A 15,454-nucleotide genomic window follows, 5' to 3' on the forward strand; every position below is an offset into this window, starting at 1 on the left:
TAGTGCAGTGTCACGATCTCGGCTCACTGCAGTCTCCACCTCCTGGGTTCAAGCAATTCTCCTGCCTCAGCCTCCCAAGTAGCTGGGACTACAGGTGTGTGCTGCCACACCCAGCTAATTTTTTTGTATTTTTAGTAGAGACAGGGTTTCACCATATTGGCCCGGATGGTCCTGATCTCCTGACCTCATGATCCGCCTGCCTCAGCCTCCCAAAGTGCTGGGATTACAGGCATAAGCCACCATTCCCAGCCAACTCTGACTTACCTTTTAAGGCTAAGTAGGGTTAATTTCATATTTAGCATTTATTTTTTAAAAGGAATTTGTTCATATAAATCTAAGAAGGTTCTAAAAGGCAAAACTTCAGTTATGTGGATAATTGGGTTATCCGTTATCTAGGACCACCTATCACAGTATTAGGATTATTGTAGGGGTATAAAGTAGTATAAGCAAGGTATAGTCTGTGCCACTCAGGATTTCTTTTCTAGTTTAAAACACATAATTTTATTCTACTAAAGGAGAAAGGATTAAAAAAAAAAAGCATTTGTTTCAAATGGTTATTAGAGCCTTGGTTTATAGAAAGAAGGTTCATCACCTGAAATTTATACATAATACATATAAGTATATAAATATGAGAACATTAAGACGTTTAACTTTACCAGAGATGTTTCACAGGTGCACCCACAGGACAGGAGCATTTTAGTTTAGTTGTTTTTAAGTGCCTGGGAAGATGTCTACTTCAGTCTACAATACATTATCAGAATTTTATCAACTAGTTTTTAAGGGACAGTGGTTCAGTTCACTTTAAGGAAGTTTGTTATCTGAACCAAGAAATGGCACACACACACAAATATTTTAGAGGCATGTTTATGTAACCAGCATGTAAAAATACACAAGCTGTTTCCCCAACCTTCTGACACTAATACTTTCAAAGTCTAAGCTAATAACTTTGTGAAAAAAAATTTAATAATCCAATTAATGGAAGCTTCTTACAGTTTTTCAAAAATTCATTTCAAAGACAAATATTAGAAGTTGTTCAGTGTCCCGTAAACTCTAATCTTTTAGTCCAAATACATAGTGAAAGCAGACCAATCCCTAGACCCTAAATGACCCTGGATTCACAATTCTCTCCCACCACTCCAGGTTCTGTGACTGGATAATCAGTTATTACACTTTACAGCAAAACATGCTGGTTACTAATCTAATTATAGCATACTGACCTAACAGGTAATGGTTTCTCAACTTTCACCACACAAAAAAGGATATTAAGTATGTGCAGTGACTACTCACGATGTCTGAGGTTGCTTCAGTAATCTCCCGATACAGTTGTTTGCCTGAAAAAAGATCAAATGAATAATCCCATCATTCCTGCCCACACCATTTGAGTGTACAGAGGAAGGTGCAGATTAATAGAGTTCACACTAATTAAGCATTTTATGTATCGGTGTAGTGTGGAAAGTGAAGTTTAAAAAAAAAAAAAACCTTACTAAGGAATAGCTATTAACTTTGGATGAAACCAAAAGATCAAGGTTTGAAATCTACTTGATGCTGTTGCACAGGTGACTTTTATTTTGTTGAAACAGCCCACAGCCCTCTCCACTGTTGGCTGAGTCTGCAGTGATCCCAAAGGCAGCAGGGGTGTGAGCGCCTGGAGAGAGCATGCAGCGTGCACATGTGCCAAGCATATGACTTTCGGGGCCCTGTGGGTTGAAGACATTGTACTAACAGCCCATCTCATTCCACAGGAGGTTTAAGGCAAACTGCCATCTTCAGTCCACAGTTTGAGGGTAGATTCTTTAATAGAGGATGAAAGGGAAAAGCAAAATGAGAGCTGTGCAAGTTTTAAAAGTTGAACAGAATATTTTATTTCTTAGCAATTCTATGCATACAAATTAAACATGAGATGAATAGAGACTTTATTGAGAAAGCAAGAGAGAATTCCTATCGACCCCAAGAGGAACTCAAAGTGAGGTTGGAAAAGGACTTAGAAGGGTATGAAAGTAAGATTTTATCTAAGTTGCCTTTTCTGGGTGGGAAAGTTTAACCTTAGGGACTGGGTTTTAAAAGGACATAGACATGAAGAATGTTCAAGCTGGAGGTGACAGCATGAACTGCAAACAGGGCCTGCTTCAGTGACTTCGTGCCTGTAGTCCCAGCTACTTGGGAGTGTGAAGCCAGGGCGCCGGCACACCAGCTAGATGCTCCATCTTCTAGGCCCCATTTTCCCCTGTGAAAATAAGAGGGTTAGATCAAAGGATCTCTTAGGCCTCAGCATCTCAATTCCTGTGGATCCTCCCACTTACCCCTTAGAGAGCCTTACTGAAAGTCATTGAGGAGGCCAGTTATTTGCAAGTGGTAAGAGCATATTTACCATAAATCCTAAGAACCAACTCAAGTCAAACCTTAATGCCATTGTTACTGTGAATTAGGAATTAGTCATTCTCAAAATTCACATTAACTTGATTTTAAAATCAGTTTTGTGAGTCATTTACCACAAGCTAAATGTGTACACTATGACAAAAACCATTGCATTTCTCATGTTTTTCTAAACAGTCCCAATTTCTAACACTGTATATATCCTTTCAACATCAATGAACTTTGTTTTCTTTTACTCCATTAATAAAGTAGGCACAGATCTCTCCACAACAAACTTGCCCTCTCTTGCCGTGCCTCTGCCTCACTGTGCTTTGCTCCAGGTTAGCCCATTTTGACCTGTTTTTCAAAAGTTTAATCTGCTCCTTGCTTTTCTTGGTAATATATTTAGAGAAGATGTTACTTTGCCCACATACATGAAACAAAGTAAATACAGACCACAAATGTTCAAATTGTAGCCGCTTAGTAGTGTTTTGCACATTAAAAACGACAAGGGTTATTATACAAGTAGCGCTTTTAAAAATTCTCACAAAACAGCTTTGTATTTAGACTTAAAGCTGTTGCAGTTTGCTAGTGACATTTGTGTTAACAGTCAGTGCTCTAGGCCATTGATTTTCAGAATCTGAATTGACTGCACAAGAGCGTAAGCCAGTCTTTAGGTGAGAACAGGTAACAGGCTGGCACCAGCACTCCACAGCACGTGGACAGGACAATGCCAGAGGTAACCCAGGCAGAGTTCTGTGTCTCTCCTTCACAGCAGACGGACTCTTCCTATCCGTGGCTGTTAATATACACAAAGTTACATTCCAGAATCAGGAAGCCCTACTGTCGCCAACACTTGAAGGAGAACTATGTTCCATTTTTGGTGTTGATCTTCTCATAAAATACCTATTGTCAAAAATTGTTACATCTTATTAGACACTTCAGAAGTACCCCCCCAAAAGCTGTTTAAAAGACCATTCCATTTGTCCTACACAAAGTACATACTAAAATTTCACAATAATCATCTTTAGATGTACATTTTAGTACATTTCACAGTTTTAAGTATTCAGTCCCTCATGAACATTTTGTAGTCATCTCTTCAGTCCTGATGTGAAATACGTGATTCCAATTCAGAGCGTATGATTCCGCTTTTCATGCTGATCAAGTAAATTTATGGTGTCTCTTTTCTGGTCTTCATTAAAAACTAAAAAGGAAAAAAAAAACACAAACATAATAATATTCTAGGATTAAACATTTTGAGTTACCAGCCTAGGCAGGTCCTATTTTGCATTAATTTCTAGAAATTGTGTCATAAAGAAGACTATCTCCCACAGCAACACTGTAATTGGGAATTGCATTCCTCATCAAGGATGAGATGGCAGAGGTGATACGAGAGGGAGGCAGGGAAGTGCTGGGTAGAGAAGGGCAGGGTCCCTGGCAAGGGCTCCACCCTCAGGCCTGTCTTCACGACCAAATATTGCATTTTCCAAGGGCACATAAAAGTGGCAGGGCATTGAGAGGAACACACTGGCAGAAGAGCACGTCGACAGACACCAGCAGGGAACTGACGGCAGAACGACGCAGAAACCAAGGGAAATTTGACCAAGGACAGTAGGAGGAGAGCCTGGCTGCTGAGCAGCCCGACTCCCAGGGAAGACCCTTCCCACTCCATCCCTCTTCTCCCTCCCCACCCATCTGCTGACAGCTCCTTCCACCACACAATAAATCTTGCATTCATTTCCTAAGCTCATGTAGTCTGATTTTTCCAGTACACTAGGGCAAGAACCCGGGATACAGAAAGCCCTCTGTCCTTGCAATAAGGCAGAGGATCTAATTGAGCTGATTAACACAGGCTGCCTGTGGACAGCTAAGCTGAAAGAGCACACTGTAACACACACCCACTGGGGATTCAGGAACTGTAAACACAACCCTTAGATGCTACTGTGGGGTCGGAACCCATGCTCCCCTAGGGGATTGAACTGCAGGGCACTGAAGAAGCAAGCCACAGCTCCCCCCCCCCCCCCCCACTGCATGCCTTGTGAGAAGCGTAAAGGAACTCCTCCCATTTCAAAGGGACTGAATGCATGGCCAACCATGTGCCATAAAACAAAGCTGAGGCACCTAAAGATTCCATACTTGTTGAAACAATGACATAATGCCCCATATGCCATAGTGAATGGGCAATATAAAGTGCACTCATGGAATTTTGGATAATAATCACCCTCCTGTGCAGTGTGATTCCCTTCCTACTGCACTCCTGGTGGCACACGCTGCCTCCTGAGAGCCGTCCGCAGCTTCAGACAGCTCTTGTGACTCTAAAGCTCTCCTGCTTTACAGAGCTGAAGTCTATGTGGCTTCTACCATCTGGCCTTAACTCTACTCTTTAACACACACACACACAAACATAAAAAGACACTTCACAAAACCTAAAACCATGGTCTTGATTTATAACTATGGCACATTAAATGGTGATTTAATGACTATTCATTAAATAATTGCCTTATTAAACTAATAGTATCTGTTAAAGGCTCTAATAAAGTTGGAGCTAATGTCTTTTTATTTCCGTGAAGCAAGTAAGGTCTCAAACTATTTCAATGACACAATCTGAAATAATATGGAAGCTGATGTTAATGACATTTCTTCAACTTCTTCAAAGAGCTGACAAGGCACTTACCTTCTTTCCCTTACCTACCTACTTTGTTTAAAACCTTACGCAAGGTCAAGTCCTTAGGACACAGGAGTGTAGGGGATGAGAGATCGAAAAAGCCTTCACCACAAAGCCAAGCATTTAGTATGACACTACAATGGAAAGGTTGTTGGAGGCCAGGTGCCTGTAATCCCTGCTCATGCCTGTAATGCCAGTACTTTGGGAGGCCGAGGCGGGTGGATTGCCTGAGATAAGGAGTTCAAGACCAGCCTGGCCAACATGGTGAAACTCCATCTCTACTAAAAATACAAAATTAGCTGGGCATGGTGGCACAAGCCTGTAATCACAGCTCCCAGCTATTTGGGAAGCTGAGGCAGGAGAATCACTTTAACCTGGGAGGCAGAGGCTGCCGTGAGCCGAGATTGTGCCATTACACTCCAGCCTGGGCAAAAAGAGTGAAACTGTCTCAAAAAAAAGTTGTTAGAATAGAGGTAAGACCGTGACCAGACTGTGAAACGTGCTCAAGCACTGAAGTACACAAATGAACGGAGTCAATGACATACACAGAACAGAAAGAGACTCTGTATTTGCTTAAAAGTCTGGCTGTATTTGCCATTTACCTTTCTTTAAAAATTGCCTAAATGAAGATAGCTGAAAATTCAAATTAGGATTTGCATTCTAAAAACTCCAAACAACTCTGCCAATTGAAACAACTGACATCCTGGATAAATGTAATTTTTAAGAGCACACTGTTGAAGAATCAGACAAGCACAGACTGAGGGACTTTCAACCAAATAACTGGGCCACTGTCCTTCAAAAAAGACCAACAGCATGAATGATTTGACAGAAACATCTCCACCATAAAGAACACTAAGGAGGTCTGACAGTAAATGCAATGCATAATCCTGGGCCAGAAAAAAAAATCAGTTGGATACTCACTAAGTTGAACAAGTCTACAGATTAGATAATAGCATTGCATCAACATTTATTTCCTTATTTTGGTAATTTTACTTGGTTATATAAGATGTTAACATGTAGTGAACCTGGGTGAAGGGTATATGGAATTTTTTTGCTTTTTAAAATCAAAATTATTTCAAAATAAAAAGGTAAAAATATGTAAATATTAAAACTTTAAGAATAATGCATGCCAGGTGCAGTGGCTCACGCCTGTAATCCCAGCACTTTGGGAGGCTGAGGCGAGTGGATTATGAAGTCAGGAGTTCAAGACCAGCCTGGCCAACATGGTGAAACCCCATCTCTACTAAAAATACAAAAATTAGTGGGCATGGTGGCAGGCGCCTGTAATCCCAGCTACTCGGGAGGCTGACGCAGAGAACTGCTTGAACCTGGGAGGCAGAGACTACAATGAACTGCGATTGTGCCGCTGCACTCCAGCCTGGGTGACAGAGCGAGACTCTGTCTCAAAAATAATAATAACGCATTGCCCAGATGGTAATAAAAGGCGGCACTGGCAAGACAGAAACTGAAGTGAAGGCAACAACTTCTGCTGTCTTGAGGATTTCTGCTGAATTCCGAAGAATATGATATTTTAAATGTAGTCACCCTCAGAGGAGGACGGGGAAACAATTCATAGTCATGAAAACTATTAAAAGGAAAAAATCAAGCATTTATCCTATCTACCTTATACAAACAATACCACTGAAAGGTCTTTTTGAATGGACTTTTGCTCTTGTTGCCTAGGCTGGAGTGTGTGATCTCAGCTCACTGCAACCTCTGCCTCCAAGTTCAAGTGATTCTCCTGCCTCAGCCTCCCAAGTAGCTGGGATTACAGGCATACACCACCATGCCAGCTAATTTTTTTGTATTTAGTAGAAATGAGGTTTCATGATGTTAGGCTGGTCTCGAACTCCTGATCTCAGGTGATCCACACGCCTCAGCCTCCCAAAGTGTTGGGTTACAGGCGTGTACCACCATGCCTGGCTTAAGTGTCTATTTCTAAGAACATTCCAATTAACAAATGACATAGACATGAATTGATACAGGCACTGAGCATCAACTGGCATCACAAAAAGAAAGATACCAGATATGATGTGCCTCCCGATGAAAACACACACCACCACCGATCATCTTACCGAGGGCTTGTGCCTGGACCTGAGTCTCTCAAGCCTCTGGGTCTAGCTGCCACTCTGCGGAACAGAGAGGCCAGGAGACCTTGCTAAACTGCCCCATGACTCTACAATTAGCAATATTTAGGCTGTGGGAAACTAGAGGTCACATGGCTTGGTTTTTTTTGTTTTTTGAGACAGAGTCTCGCTCTGTTGCCCAGGCTGGAGGGCAATGGCATGATCTCGGCTCACTGCAACCTCTGCCTCCTGGGTTCAAGCAGTTCTCCTGCCTCAGCCTCCTGAGTAGCTGGGATTACAGGTGCCCACCACCACACCTGGTTAATTTTTGTATTTTTAGTAGAGATGGGGTTTCACCATGTTGGCCAGGCTGGTCTCAAACTCCTGACCTCAGGTGATCCACCCACCTCAGCCTCCCAAAGTGCTGGGATTACAGGTGTGACCCACCGCACTTGGCTGGCTTGGGTTCTTTGACATACTGCAAAGGCGAGAAAGGAATGGAAGAGAAACCTATAGATTAACAGCGACTTACAGATATATCAAAATTTAAGAAAATGGCCAAGAATAAACTGTGATGTGAATATCACTTGAGTGATAAATCCATAAAGAAATGTGAGAAAATGCCTACTATGAAGGTGAGGATGGTGGTTACTACTGGGGGCAGGAGCAAGCTCTGGAACAGGGAGACACGGAAAGGGCGTAGAGAAGGGCCAGCCACGTTCTGCTAGTGAGGAGGCAGTTACGAGGTGTTCACCTTAGTGAAACGCACTGTTTCACATGTTTTCTGAATCTGTGTTTTACTTTATTTAGTTCTTTATTTATTTAGAGATGGAGTCTCACTCTGTCGCCCAGGCTGGAGTGCAGTGGTACAATCTCTGCTCACTGCAACCTCCGCCTCCCAGGTTCAAGTCATTCTCCTGCCTCTGCCTCCCCAGTAGCTGGGACTTCAGGTGCACACCACCATGCCCCAGCTAATTTTTTGTATATTTAGTAGACTCAGGGTTTCAACATGTTGGCGAGGCTGGTCTCAAACGCCTAACCTCAGGTGACCTGCCCACCTTGGCCCCCCAAAGTGCTGGGATTACAGCCATGAGCCACTGCGCCTGGCCTACACATACAAAATTAAAACATAGTGGATGAAAGCATGGATGAATTTTTCCAAACCTAGATGGGCACGCCTTGCTCTAACTGTGACTCAGTATCCAGAAGCAATAAAAGAAAGGATGAAAACGCTTGAAACTTTTGCATGGCTACACCATGGGCAAAACCAAGATAAGCAGGGAGAAAGTATTTGCAGCTTACATCACAGATAAAAGGCGATCTTCTTAATATATAAAGAGCTCTCAAAAACTGAGAAAGAAAACACCAAGAATATAATAGAAAAATGAATTTTGTTTTGAGATAGAGTCTTGCTCTGTTACCCAGGCTGGAGTGCAATGGCGCGATCTCAGCCCACTGCAACCTCCAACTCCCAGGTTCAAGCGATTCTCCTGCCTCAGCCTCCAGAGTAGCTGGGACTACAGGTGTGTGCCACCACACCCAGCTAATTTTTTGTATTTTTAGTAGAGACGAGGTTTCACCACGTTAACTAGAATGGTCTTGATCTCTTGACCCCATAATCTGCCCGCCTTGGCCAACCAAAGTGCTCTGTTTACAGGCGTGAGCCACCGCACCTAGCCCAGGAAAATGAATTTTAACAAAGAATACTATGATTCCATAATGATACCAAAACAAACAAGTGTGTTGGAGGATGGAGAGGAGTTCCTCAAAAAATGTCAAGTAATAAATGTGCTGGGATGTCAGAATGTAAAACATTTACCATCCATTGATGGGCAATGTTCATCAATGGATGGTAAAGCCATACAAATTCATAGCATCCTCTTCTAGATGATGTATTAATGTCCAAAGGAAAATGGCCTTCTGAGACCTCATAGGCACCACATCAGCTAAGGAATCAAGTACCAATAGGACCCCCTGCTGTTATTCCTCCTGGGGGAAAGCAAGAATTCATCAGCCTGAATCCATCACAAGCAAACAGACAAGGCCAAAGTTTGATACGTTCTACAAGATCCTGGCCTGGACTCTTCAACAACTCAAAATAATAACACAAAGCGCAGCTATCATAGCTGCTTGGAAGCTCTATGCACGTACTGGGGCTTTTCATCTGGGAGGCAGACTAATCAAGTAGTGACCTATCCATTTTGTCGGGAAATCCCTAAATGTCACTGAAAAATCATCCTATTTAAAGGCTTGAGCCACACTGAATATATTTCTAGGAACTATGCAGAGTTTCTGAATGGTTTTCATCACCGTGGGCTTCTCAACCCTCTCACCTCCCTCCACTGCACCAGCTTTCAAAGTCTCCTGAAGAAAAGACGGTCTCCTTGAAGTGATCCATTAGTTACGATACTATTTGAGGATTCACTGGATAATCACAGCAAGGGACCAGAAAGGGGAAATGAAAGGTGACTTCCCCACCGACCCAGGCACCACTGTTACCACCTATGTTTCTGTCATTCCCTGCCAGGGCTGCCTGCTTGTCTGTTTCAGATTCCGCCTCATTTTCATCCATGTTGTAATCATCTTCTCCTCTCAGTTTTTGCTGGTTTCTCCCTGTAAAATTAGCACATAAAACGTAAGCTACATCATTTCTCTGTTGATGTCACAGGGGTATCTGCGCACAGGTGCTGGAGGTTGTCCATCCTTGCTCACAGTCGGATCCGTGTGCTGCCTCTCTGGAAATGGCAGAGATGCATGGGCTGGCTTCCAAGACAAACACATGCACTATGTGTACTCTGCTTGGCCTCTGAATCTAGAGACAACATGGCCCTCAATAAAAGCTACATTCGAGGCTGAACATGGAGAAACTGGCTAACACCCAAGTCTCCATTTTTTTAAAGAGATAATCAACTCTTTAAAAGGTAAAAGGTGCTACTGTTTTAGGAAGGAACGGTTATCTATAGTTAATGACAGCATCTCCTTAGAATGCAGAGAGGAAATGGAGCTGCCACTGTGAGCCCAGGGAGAAACTGTCCCTCATGAGAGCACCCAGGACTCTATTCATCCCTGGAGGGGGGCAGCAACCAGAAAAGATGAGGACAAAAGGCTTTCAAGAGACCTACTCAAAGGGTTTAAGCTACACATTTTACATGTGTATGCAGTTTTAAAAGCTCACACCTGGAAAAGCAGCTCTGGTTCTATTTCTCTGGCTCACTGCCTGGGGTGGAAACTGCAAAGGCCTGCATGGCCTGCACACTATTCTTCAAATGAGGTCACTACACCTGCAGCTAGAAGCAGATGCATCTCACAGGTGCTGCGGCATCTCGGGCCCAAGTTTGTTACGCTTCACGGCCAGCCGCTGAGGGGTCTGGTGCTTGAGCGCCACAGGCTAAGCCAGCCAGTAGGACCTCCCTGCCCCACACACCATGAGCAGCTTTCTGCTGGGCAGGCATGGAACACCGGGACCCGGCAGGGATGCTTAGGGAGGGCTAACAAAATGCAATTCTTTAACTGGAACTTGGGAGGACATGTTCTTCAGAAAGACACTGAAGTGAAATTTACGTTTAAATGGAATCAGGGTAACTTCTGCAAATAAATGCATTCTCCAACTTGTCACTTGGTCCACCCCAGAGCGCAAGTGTCATGTCCTCAGAAGCGTTCCTGGCTCAGGTAGGAAGGACATTTTCCACATCTGAAGGGTCTGAATCCTGGAATAATCTGTTGATCTCAGATTCCTACCCTTTATGTCTTTAAAAAGAAAAAAAGTCAACCAAACAAAAAGGAGTGATTCACGTCATTTTTCTTCAGTGTTCAAATACGCATTACCCTTCATCTACCCAATACTCCTTCCTTCAGTCATTCATTCACTAGGCACCGATTGTCTAAATGGCAGCAGACACTGCACGACAGTGGAGAAACAAAGATGGGGCACGTGGCCTGCCTGCCAGGAGGGGACGTCCACTTGGTGCTAGGGACCCATCTCCAGGTCACCCACCTGCAAGGTCCCCTCGCCTCCCTGTCAATATTGCATCTAAAGCCTCGAGTTCTGGAGCATATGCTGCTCTTCCTTCCTGCCTCCCTCTTGATAACAAATAAGAAACCTTCAGACGAAAAGGAACTGGCAAATCACTAACTGCTGTTTGGTAAAATTCAGGGTGATCCTTGGTGCTGGGAAGGAGATGGAGGTGGCTGAGTGTCTGGTGGGAATGAGTCCACAGCAGCCCCCGAAGCCTCACACTCACCTTCCTCGGCAGCTTCCTGCTCCTCCTCCTGTCCGTCGGGGATGACAAGCTGGTCTCGCTCAGGGCCCTCAGCCTCCTGATTTTCCTGGCTCGCCAACAGGGCAGCTGCCACCTGTGGGGTCTGGCCCGGTTCTCTGGCTCCCCCGAAGCCTCTTCCGCCCACACGTCTGTCTTGTGCCACCTGCTCCCGGCCTGGCTCCTGCGGCAGCTGCAGCCGGTCCCTCTGAGGTTCCTCCTCACTCACCACCTGGATCTCATTGGCTTCCTCTGTGCACAGAACACAGTTAGCTGTGACCTTGCCAACATTTGATTTAAAAAAAAAAAAAAAGCAAAACCTTGTGCCACTCAATTCCCAGACAAGTGGGGGTGGGGTGGGCTGCACACAGGAGAACCACCAGGTGGCTCCTTTTGCGACCTCAGACGCCAACTGCAGGCCTCTCTGTGCCTGCAACTCACCATCAGAACTGCGATGAAGGGAAAAGTAGCTTAAAAAACATGGACTAAATTATCTCACAAGCTATAAAGGGAAAAGGGTGTTCTGCTGAGGGACCTGGTCATCGTGTCTGTAGGAGACAAGCACTTGGGAGCCAGCGCAGGCAGGCCCACCTGGTGCCTGTCACGGACACAGCAGCCTCCTGGTTCCACGTCTGGGGCTCAGCTGCCTCCCCGCGTCCCACAGGCCTAGCAATGTCCTGCATAAAGATGCAGCCTGGGCCTTTCTCTACACAGCTGCCCAAGAGCACGGCACTTCGTTTGCAAGGAGGCAGCATCAGTAAGACAGGGAAGAAGCCCCAAGGCCCCAATTCCACGTGCCCAGAGAGACATCGCCCTGCTCCTGGCAGGTTCACCGACTGCCTCAGCAGCTCGCTTAGACCGCTTCCTCTGACCGGGCTCGGGAGAGCGGGGAGCAGGGCAACTGCCAGGCTCTGCTTACCTTTCTCAGCTTGTCTCTTGGAATCCACAGCCACTTCGGAACTGGGGGCCGGTGTCTGGTACTTGCTGTTGCTGGGCATCTTTCCTTTCCCTTGTGGCACCTCTGTGCGTGGCAGGCCTGCCGCCTGCAGCCTGGGCTGAGGCTTGCCAAGGGCTTGGAGCTGAAACAGAAGCACAGGGCAGCCAGGGCGCGGCTCTGTGAGCAGAAGCCTTACAAGAATCCCACCAACGCAATGAAGCCCGCCAATCCCACTACCGCGTCCTTCCGACCAAGACCCTGAGAAACGCCACTGTCTACTCTGGTCACGCCCCGGTCATGTGGCGTAAATCAGAAGACAAGAGGTTGAGTCAGGGTCTCCCAGAAAGTACTGTCAGTACGGATTAAAACTGGGCGGTGATTCTGCTGAGAGGAAGTATTTAAGAATATAAAATACCTAAGTGGAAGGTCAACAACAACAAAGCAGCAGCCAGGAGCGACACAGTACTCCTCAGCTGCAGGAACATCCGCAGAAGCCTCAGCCCAGCAACGGCAAAAGCACACGGAATATTCTCCAGGACGGACAATGTCGGGCCACAAGGGCAGGCGCCACACACTTAGTAACTAAAATCACACAAGGTAAATTCTCTCATAGCAATGGAAGGGATTATAAATCAGTAACAGCATGACACTTGTGACATTCGCAAATATTTGGAAATAAAACAACACACTTCTAAATAACCAGTGAGTCCAACAATAAATCACAATGCAAATTAGAAAATGCTTTGACACAAATTAAAACAAAACCACCACATGCCAAAACTTATGGGAAGCAGCTCCAACAGTGCTTAGAAGATAATGTACACCTTCAAGCATCTGTATTAGACAGAAGACTTCCAGTTTTCAGTTCCTCGTGTGAGGAGCTTAGAAGTCACCACTTGGTTCTAATAACAAGTAAAAAGCTAAACAGATTGAAAAGTTACCAGCCCTTCTTGGATCCACAGGAGAGATGAGGACAGAGTGTAAATCACTGTCCCTAAGCCTGGAGACAGAGCCCAACACAGTGAGCCCTGGCTCACCAGGACAGGTTCAGGCAGACGTCACCGTGGGAACTGGTGTGGGGGTGGAGCCTGACTTGCCATTTATGAACTGCCTGAGGCTCAGTGTAATGAGTCTGAGAGTTAAAAACCTGCCCCAGTCATAGGGGCTCCCATACTTAAGAGTTTTACCCCTAGGAGCTCAACCAGGCTCTCAGTAAATGTCAGAGAAAAACTGGCTTGTGCTTCCAGCAGTAGGAGGGGAAAACATGTCAGAGTGCTCCATTCTCCTTCACCAGGCCTGCCCTCAGGAGGAGCACATTACCCAGAGCCCCCCTGCGGGGAGCCTAGCTGACCTGGGGGAATGAAACACCCAACTCCAGTAAACGCTAGGCTTCCATGCGGGAGAAGGAAGCTACACAACTCTAGCTCATTCCAGCCACTCTGTCCCACTGGGGTAAGGGAGTGGCTACCGAGAAGCACAGGGGATTTTCACAGCCAAGGGACTCAGGCTCACTAAAAACTCTCATACTTACAGCACAATGATTTTTGACAAAGGTGCCAAGACGATTCAGTGGGGAAAAAACAGTCTTTCTTTCAACAAGTAATACTGAGATAACTTGATATCCACAGACACACACAAGAATGAAGCGGGAGCTCTACCTCACACCATATGCAAGAATTAAATTAACTGAAAATGAATCATAGGCCTAAATGATCTAAGAACTAAGAACCATCATCTAAGAACTAAGACGATAAAACTCTGATAAGAAAATGTAACAGTAAATCTTCATGATCTTGGATCAGGCAAAGTGTTCTAAACATAACACCAAGAACACAAAACAAAAGAAAAAATAAATAAAATGGATTTTGTGAAAATTACAACTTTTTTTTTTTTTTTTTGAGATGGAGTTTCACTCTTGTTGCCCAGGCTGGATTGCAACAGCACAATGTCAACTCACTGCAACCTCCGCCTCTCAGGTTCAAGCAATTCTACTGTCTCAGCCTCCCAAGTAGCTGAGATTACAGGCATGCGCCACCACACCAGGCTAATTTTAAATTTTGAGTAGACGGGGTTTCTCCATGTTGGTCAGGCTGGTCTCAAACTCCCAATCTTGGGTGATCCACCTGCCTCAGTCTCCCAAAGTGCTGGGATTATAGGCATGAGCCACCGTACCTGGCCAAAGTTAAGAACTTTTGTGCTTCAGCTAAACACCATCAAGAAAGTGAAAAAACCCACAGAACTGGGGGGAAAAAAAACACCTTGCAAATCATATATCCATTATCATCTATCTTTAGTACGGTATATTTTTAAAAACTCTTAGAACTCAGTAATAGGTCAATTTAAAAATGAGCAAAGGACCTGAATAGACATTTCTCCAAAGAAGATAAACAAATGGCCAATGAAGCATGTGAAAAGATGCTCAATAACATTAGTTATTAGGGAAATGCAAACCCAAATGACAATGAGCTACCACTCCACACCTGCTAGGAAGGGTGTAATGAAAAGGTAGTATCAAGAGTTGGCAAGGATGTGAAGAAACTGAAACCCTCGTAAACTACTGGCAGGACTGTAAAATGTTATGGCCACTTTGGAAGAAGTCTGGGAGTTTCTCAATACGTTAAATACAGATTACCATATAACCCAGCAGTTCTACTCCTAGGTATTACCCAAAAGAAATGAAATATACGACCACACAAAAACTTCATGTTCATACAGCATTATTCATAATAGCCAAAATGTGGAAACAATCCAAATGCCCATCAACTGACAATGAATAAACCATATGTTGTCTATCCACAGAATGGATTAATCAGCCATAAAAGGAAATGCGGAACTGACACATGTTGCAACCTAGATGAGCCCTGAAGCATTCATACTCAGCCAAAGAAGCCAGACAGGCTGGGTGCGGGGGCTCACACCTGTAATCCCAGCACATCGGGAGGCTGAGGCGGGCGGATCACTTGAGGTCGGGAGTTCCAAGACCAGCCTGGCCAACATGGTGAAACCCCACCTCTACTAAAAATACAAAAATTAGCTGGGCGGGGTGGTGGGTGCCTATAATTCCAGCTACTCGGGAGGCTGAGGCAGAATTGCTTGAACCTGGGAGGAGGAGGTTGCAGTGGGCCAAGACTGCACCACTGCACTCCAGCCTGGCCAATAGATCAAGATGCCCTCTCAA

The 15,454-nt window shown here is 44.8% G+C and overlaps 1 protein-coding gene across 1 annotated transcript in view; it reads right to left on the minus strand.

Annotated features, from left to right (window-relative positions):
• Positions 1–1,837: 1,837 nt before the first annotated feature.
• Positions 1,838–15,454, minus strand: part of GOLM1 (golgi membrane protein 1) — a 73,351-nt gene continuing 59,734 nt past the window's right edge. Inside the window, exons 7-10 of the mRNA XM_017515611.2 lie at positions 12,259–12,418; positions 11,325–11,591; positions 9,583–9,696; positions 1,838–3,556 (exon numbers count right to left, since the gene is read on the minus strand). Of these exons, the coding sequence (XP_017371100.1) occupies positions 3,483–3,556; positions 9,583–9,696; positions 11,325–11,591; positions 12,259–12,418 (615 nt within the window). The 3' untranslated portion in view covers positions 1,838–3,482. The remainder of the gene's footprint in view (positions 3,557–9,582; positions 9,697–11,324; positions 11,592–12,258; positions 12,419–15,454) is intronic.

Source organism: Cebus imitator, unplaced genomic scaffold (genome assembly GCF_001604975.1).
Source record: "Cebus imitator isolate Cc_AM_T3 unplaced genomic scaffold, Cebus_imitator-1.0 Scaffold553, whole genome shotgun sequence".
Taxonomy (NCBI): Eukaryota; Metazoa; Chordata; class Mammalia; order Primates; family Cebidae; genus Cebus; species Cebus imitator.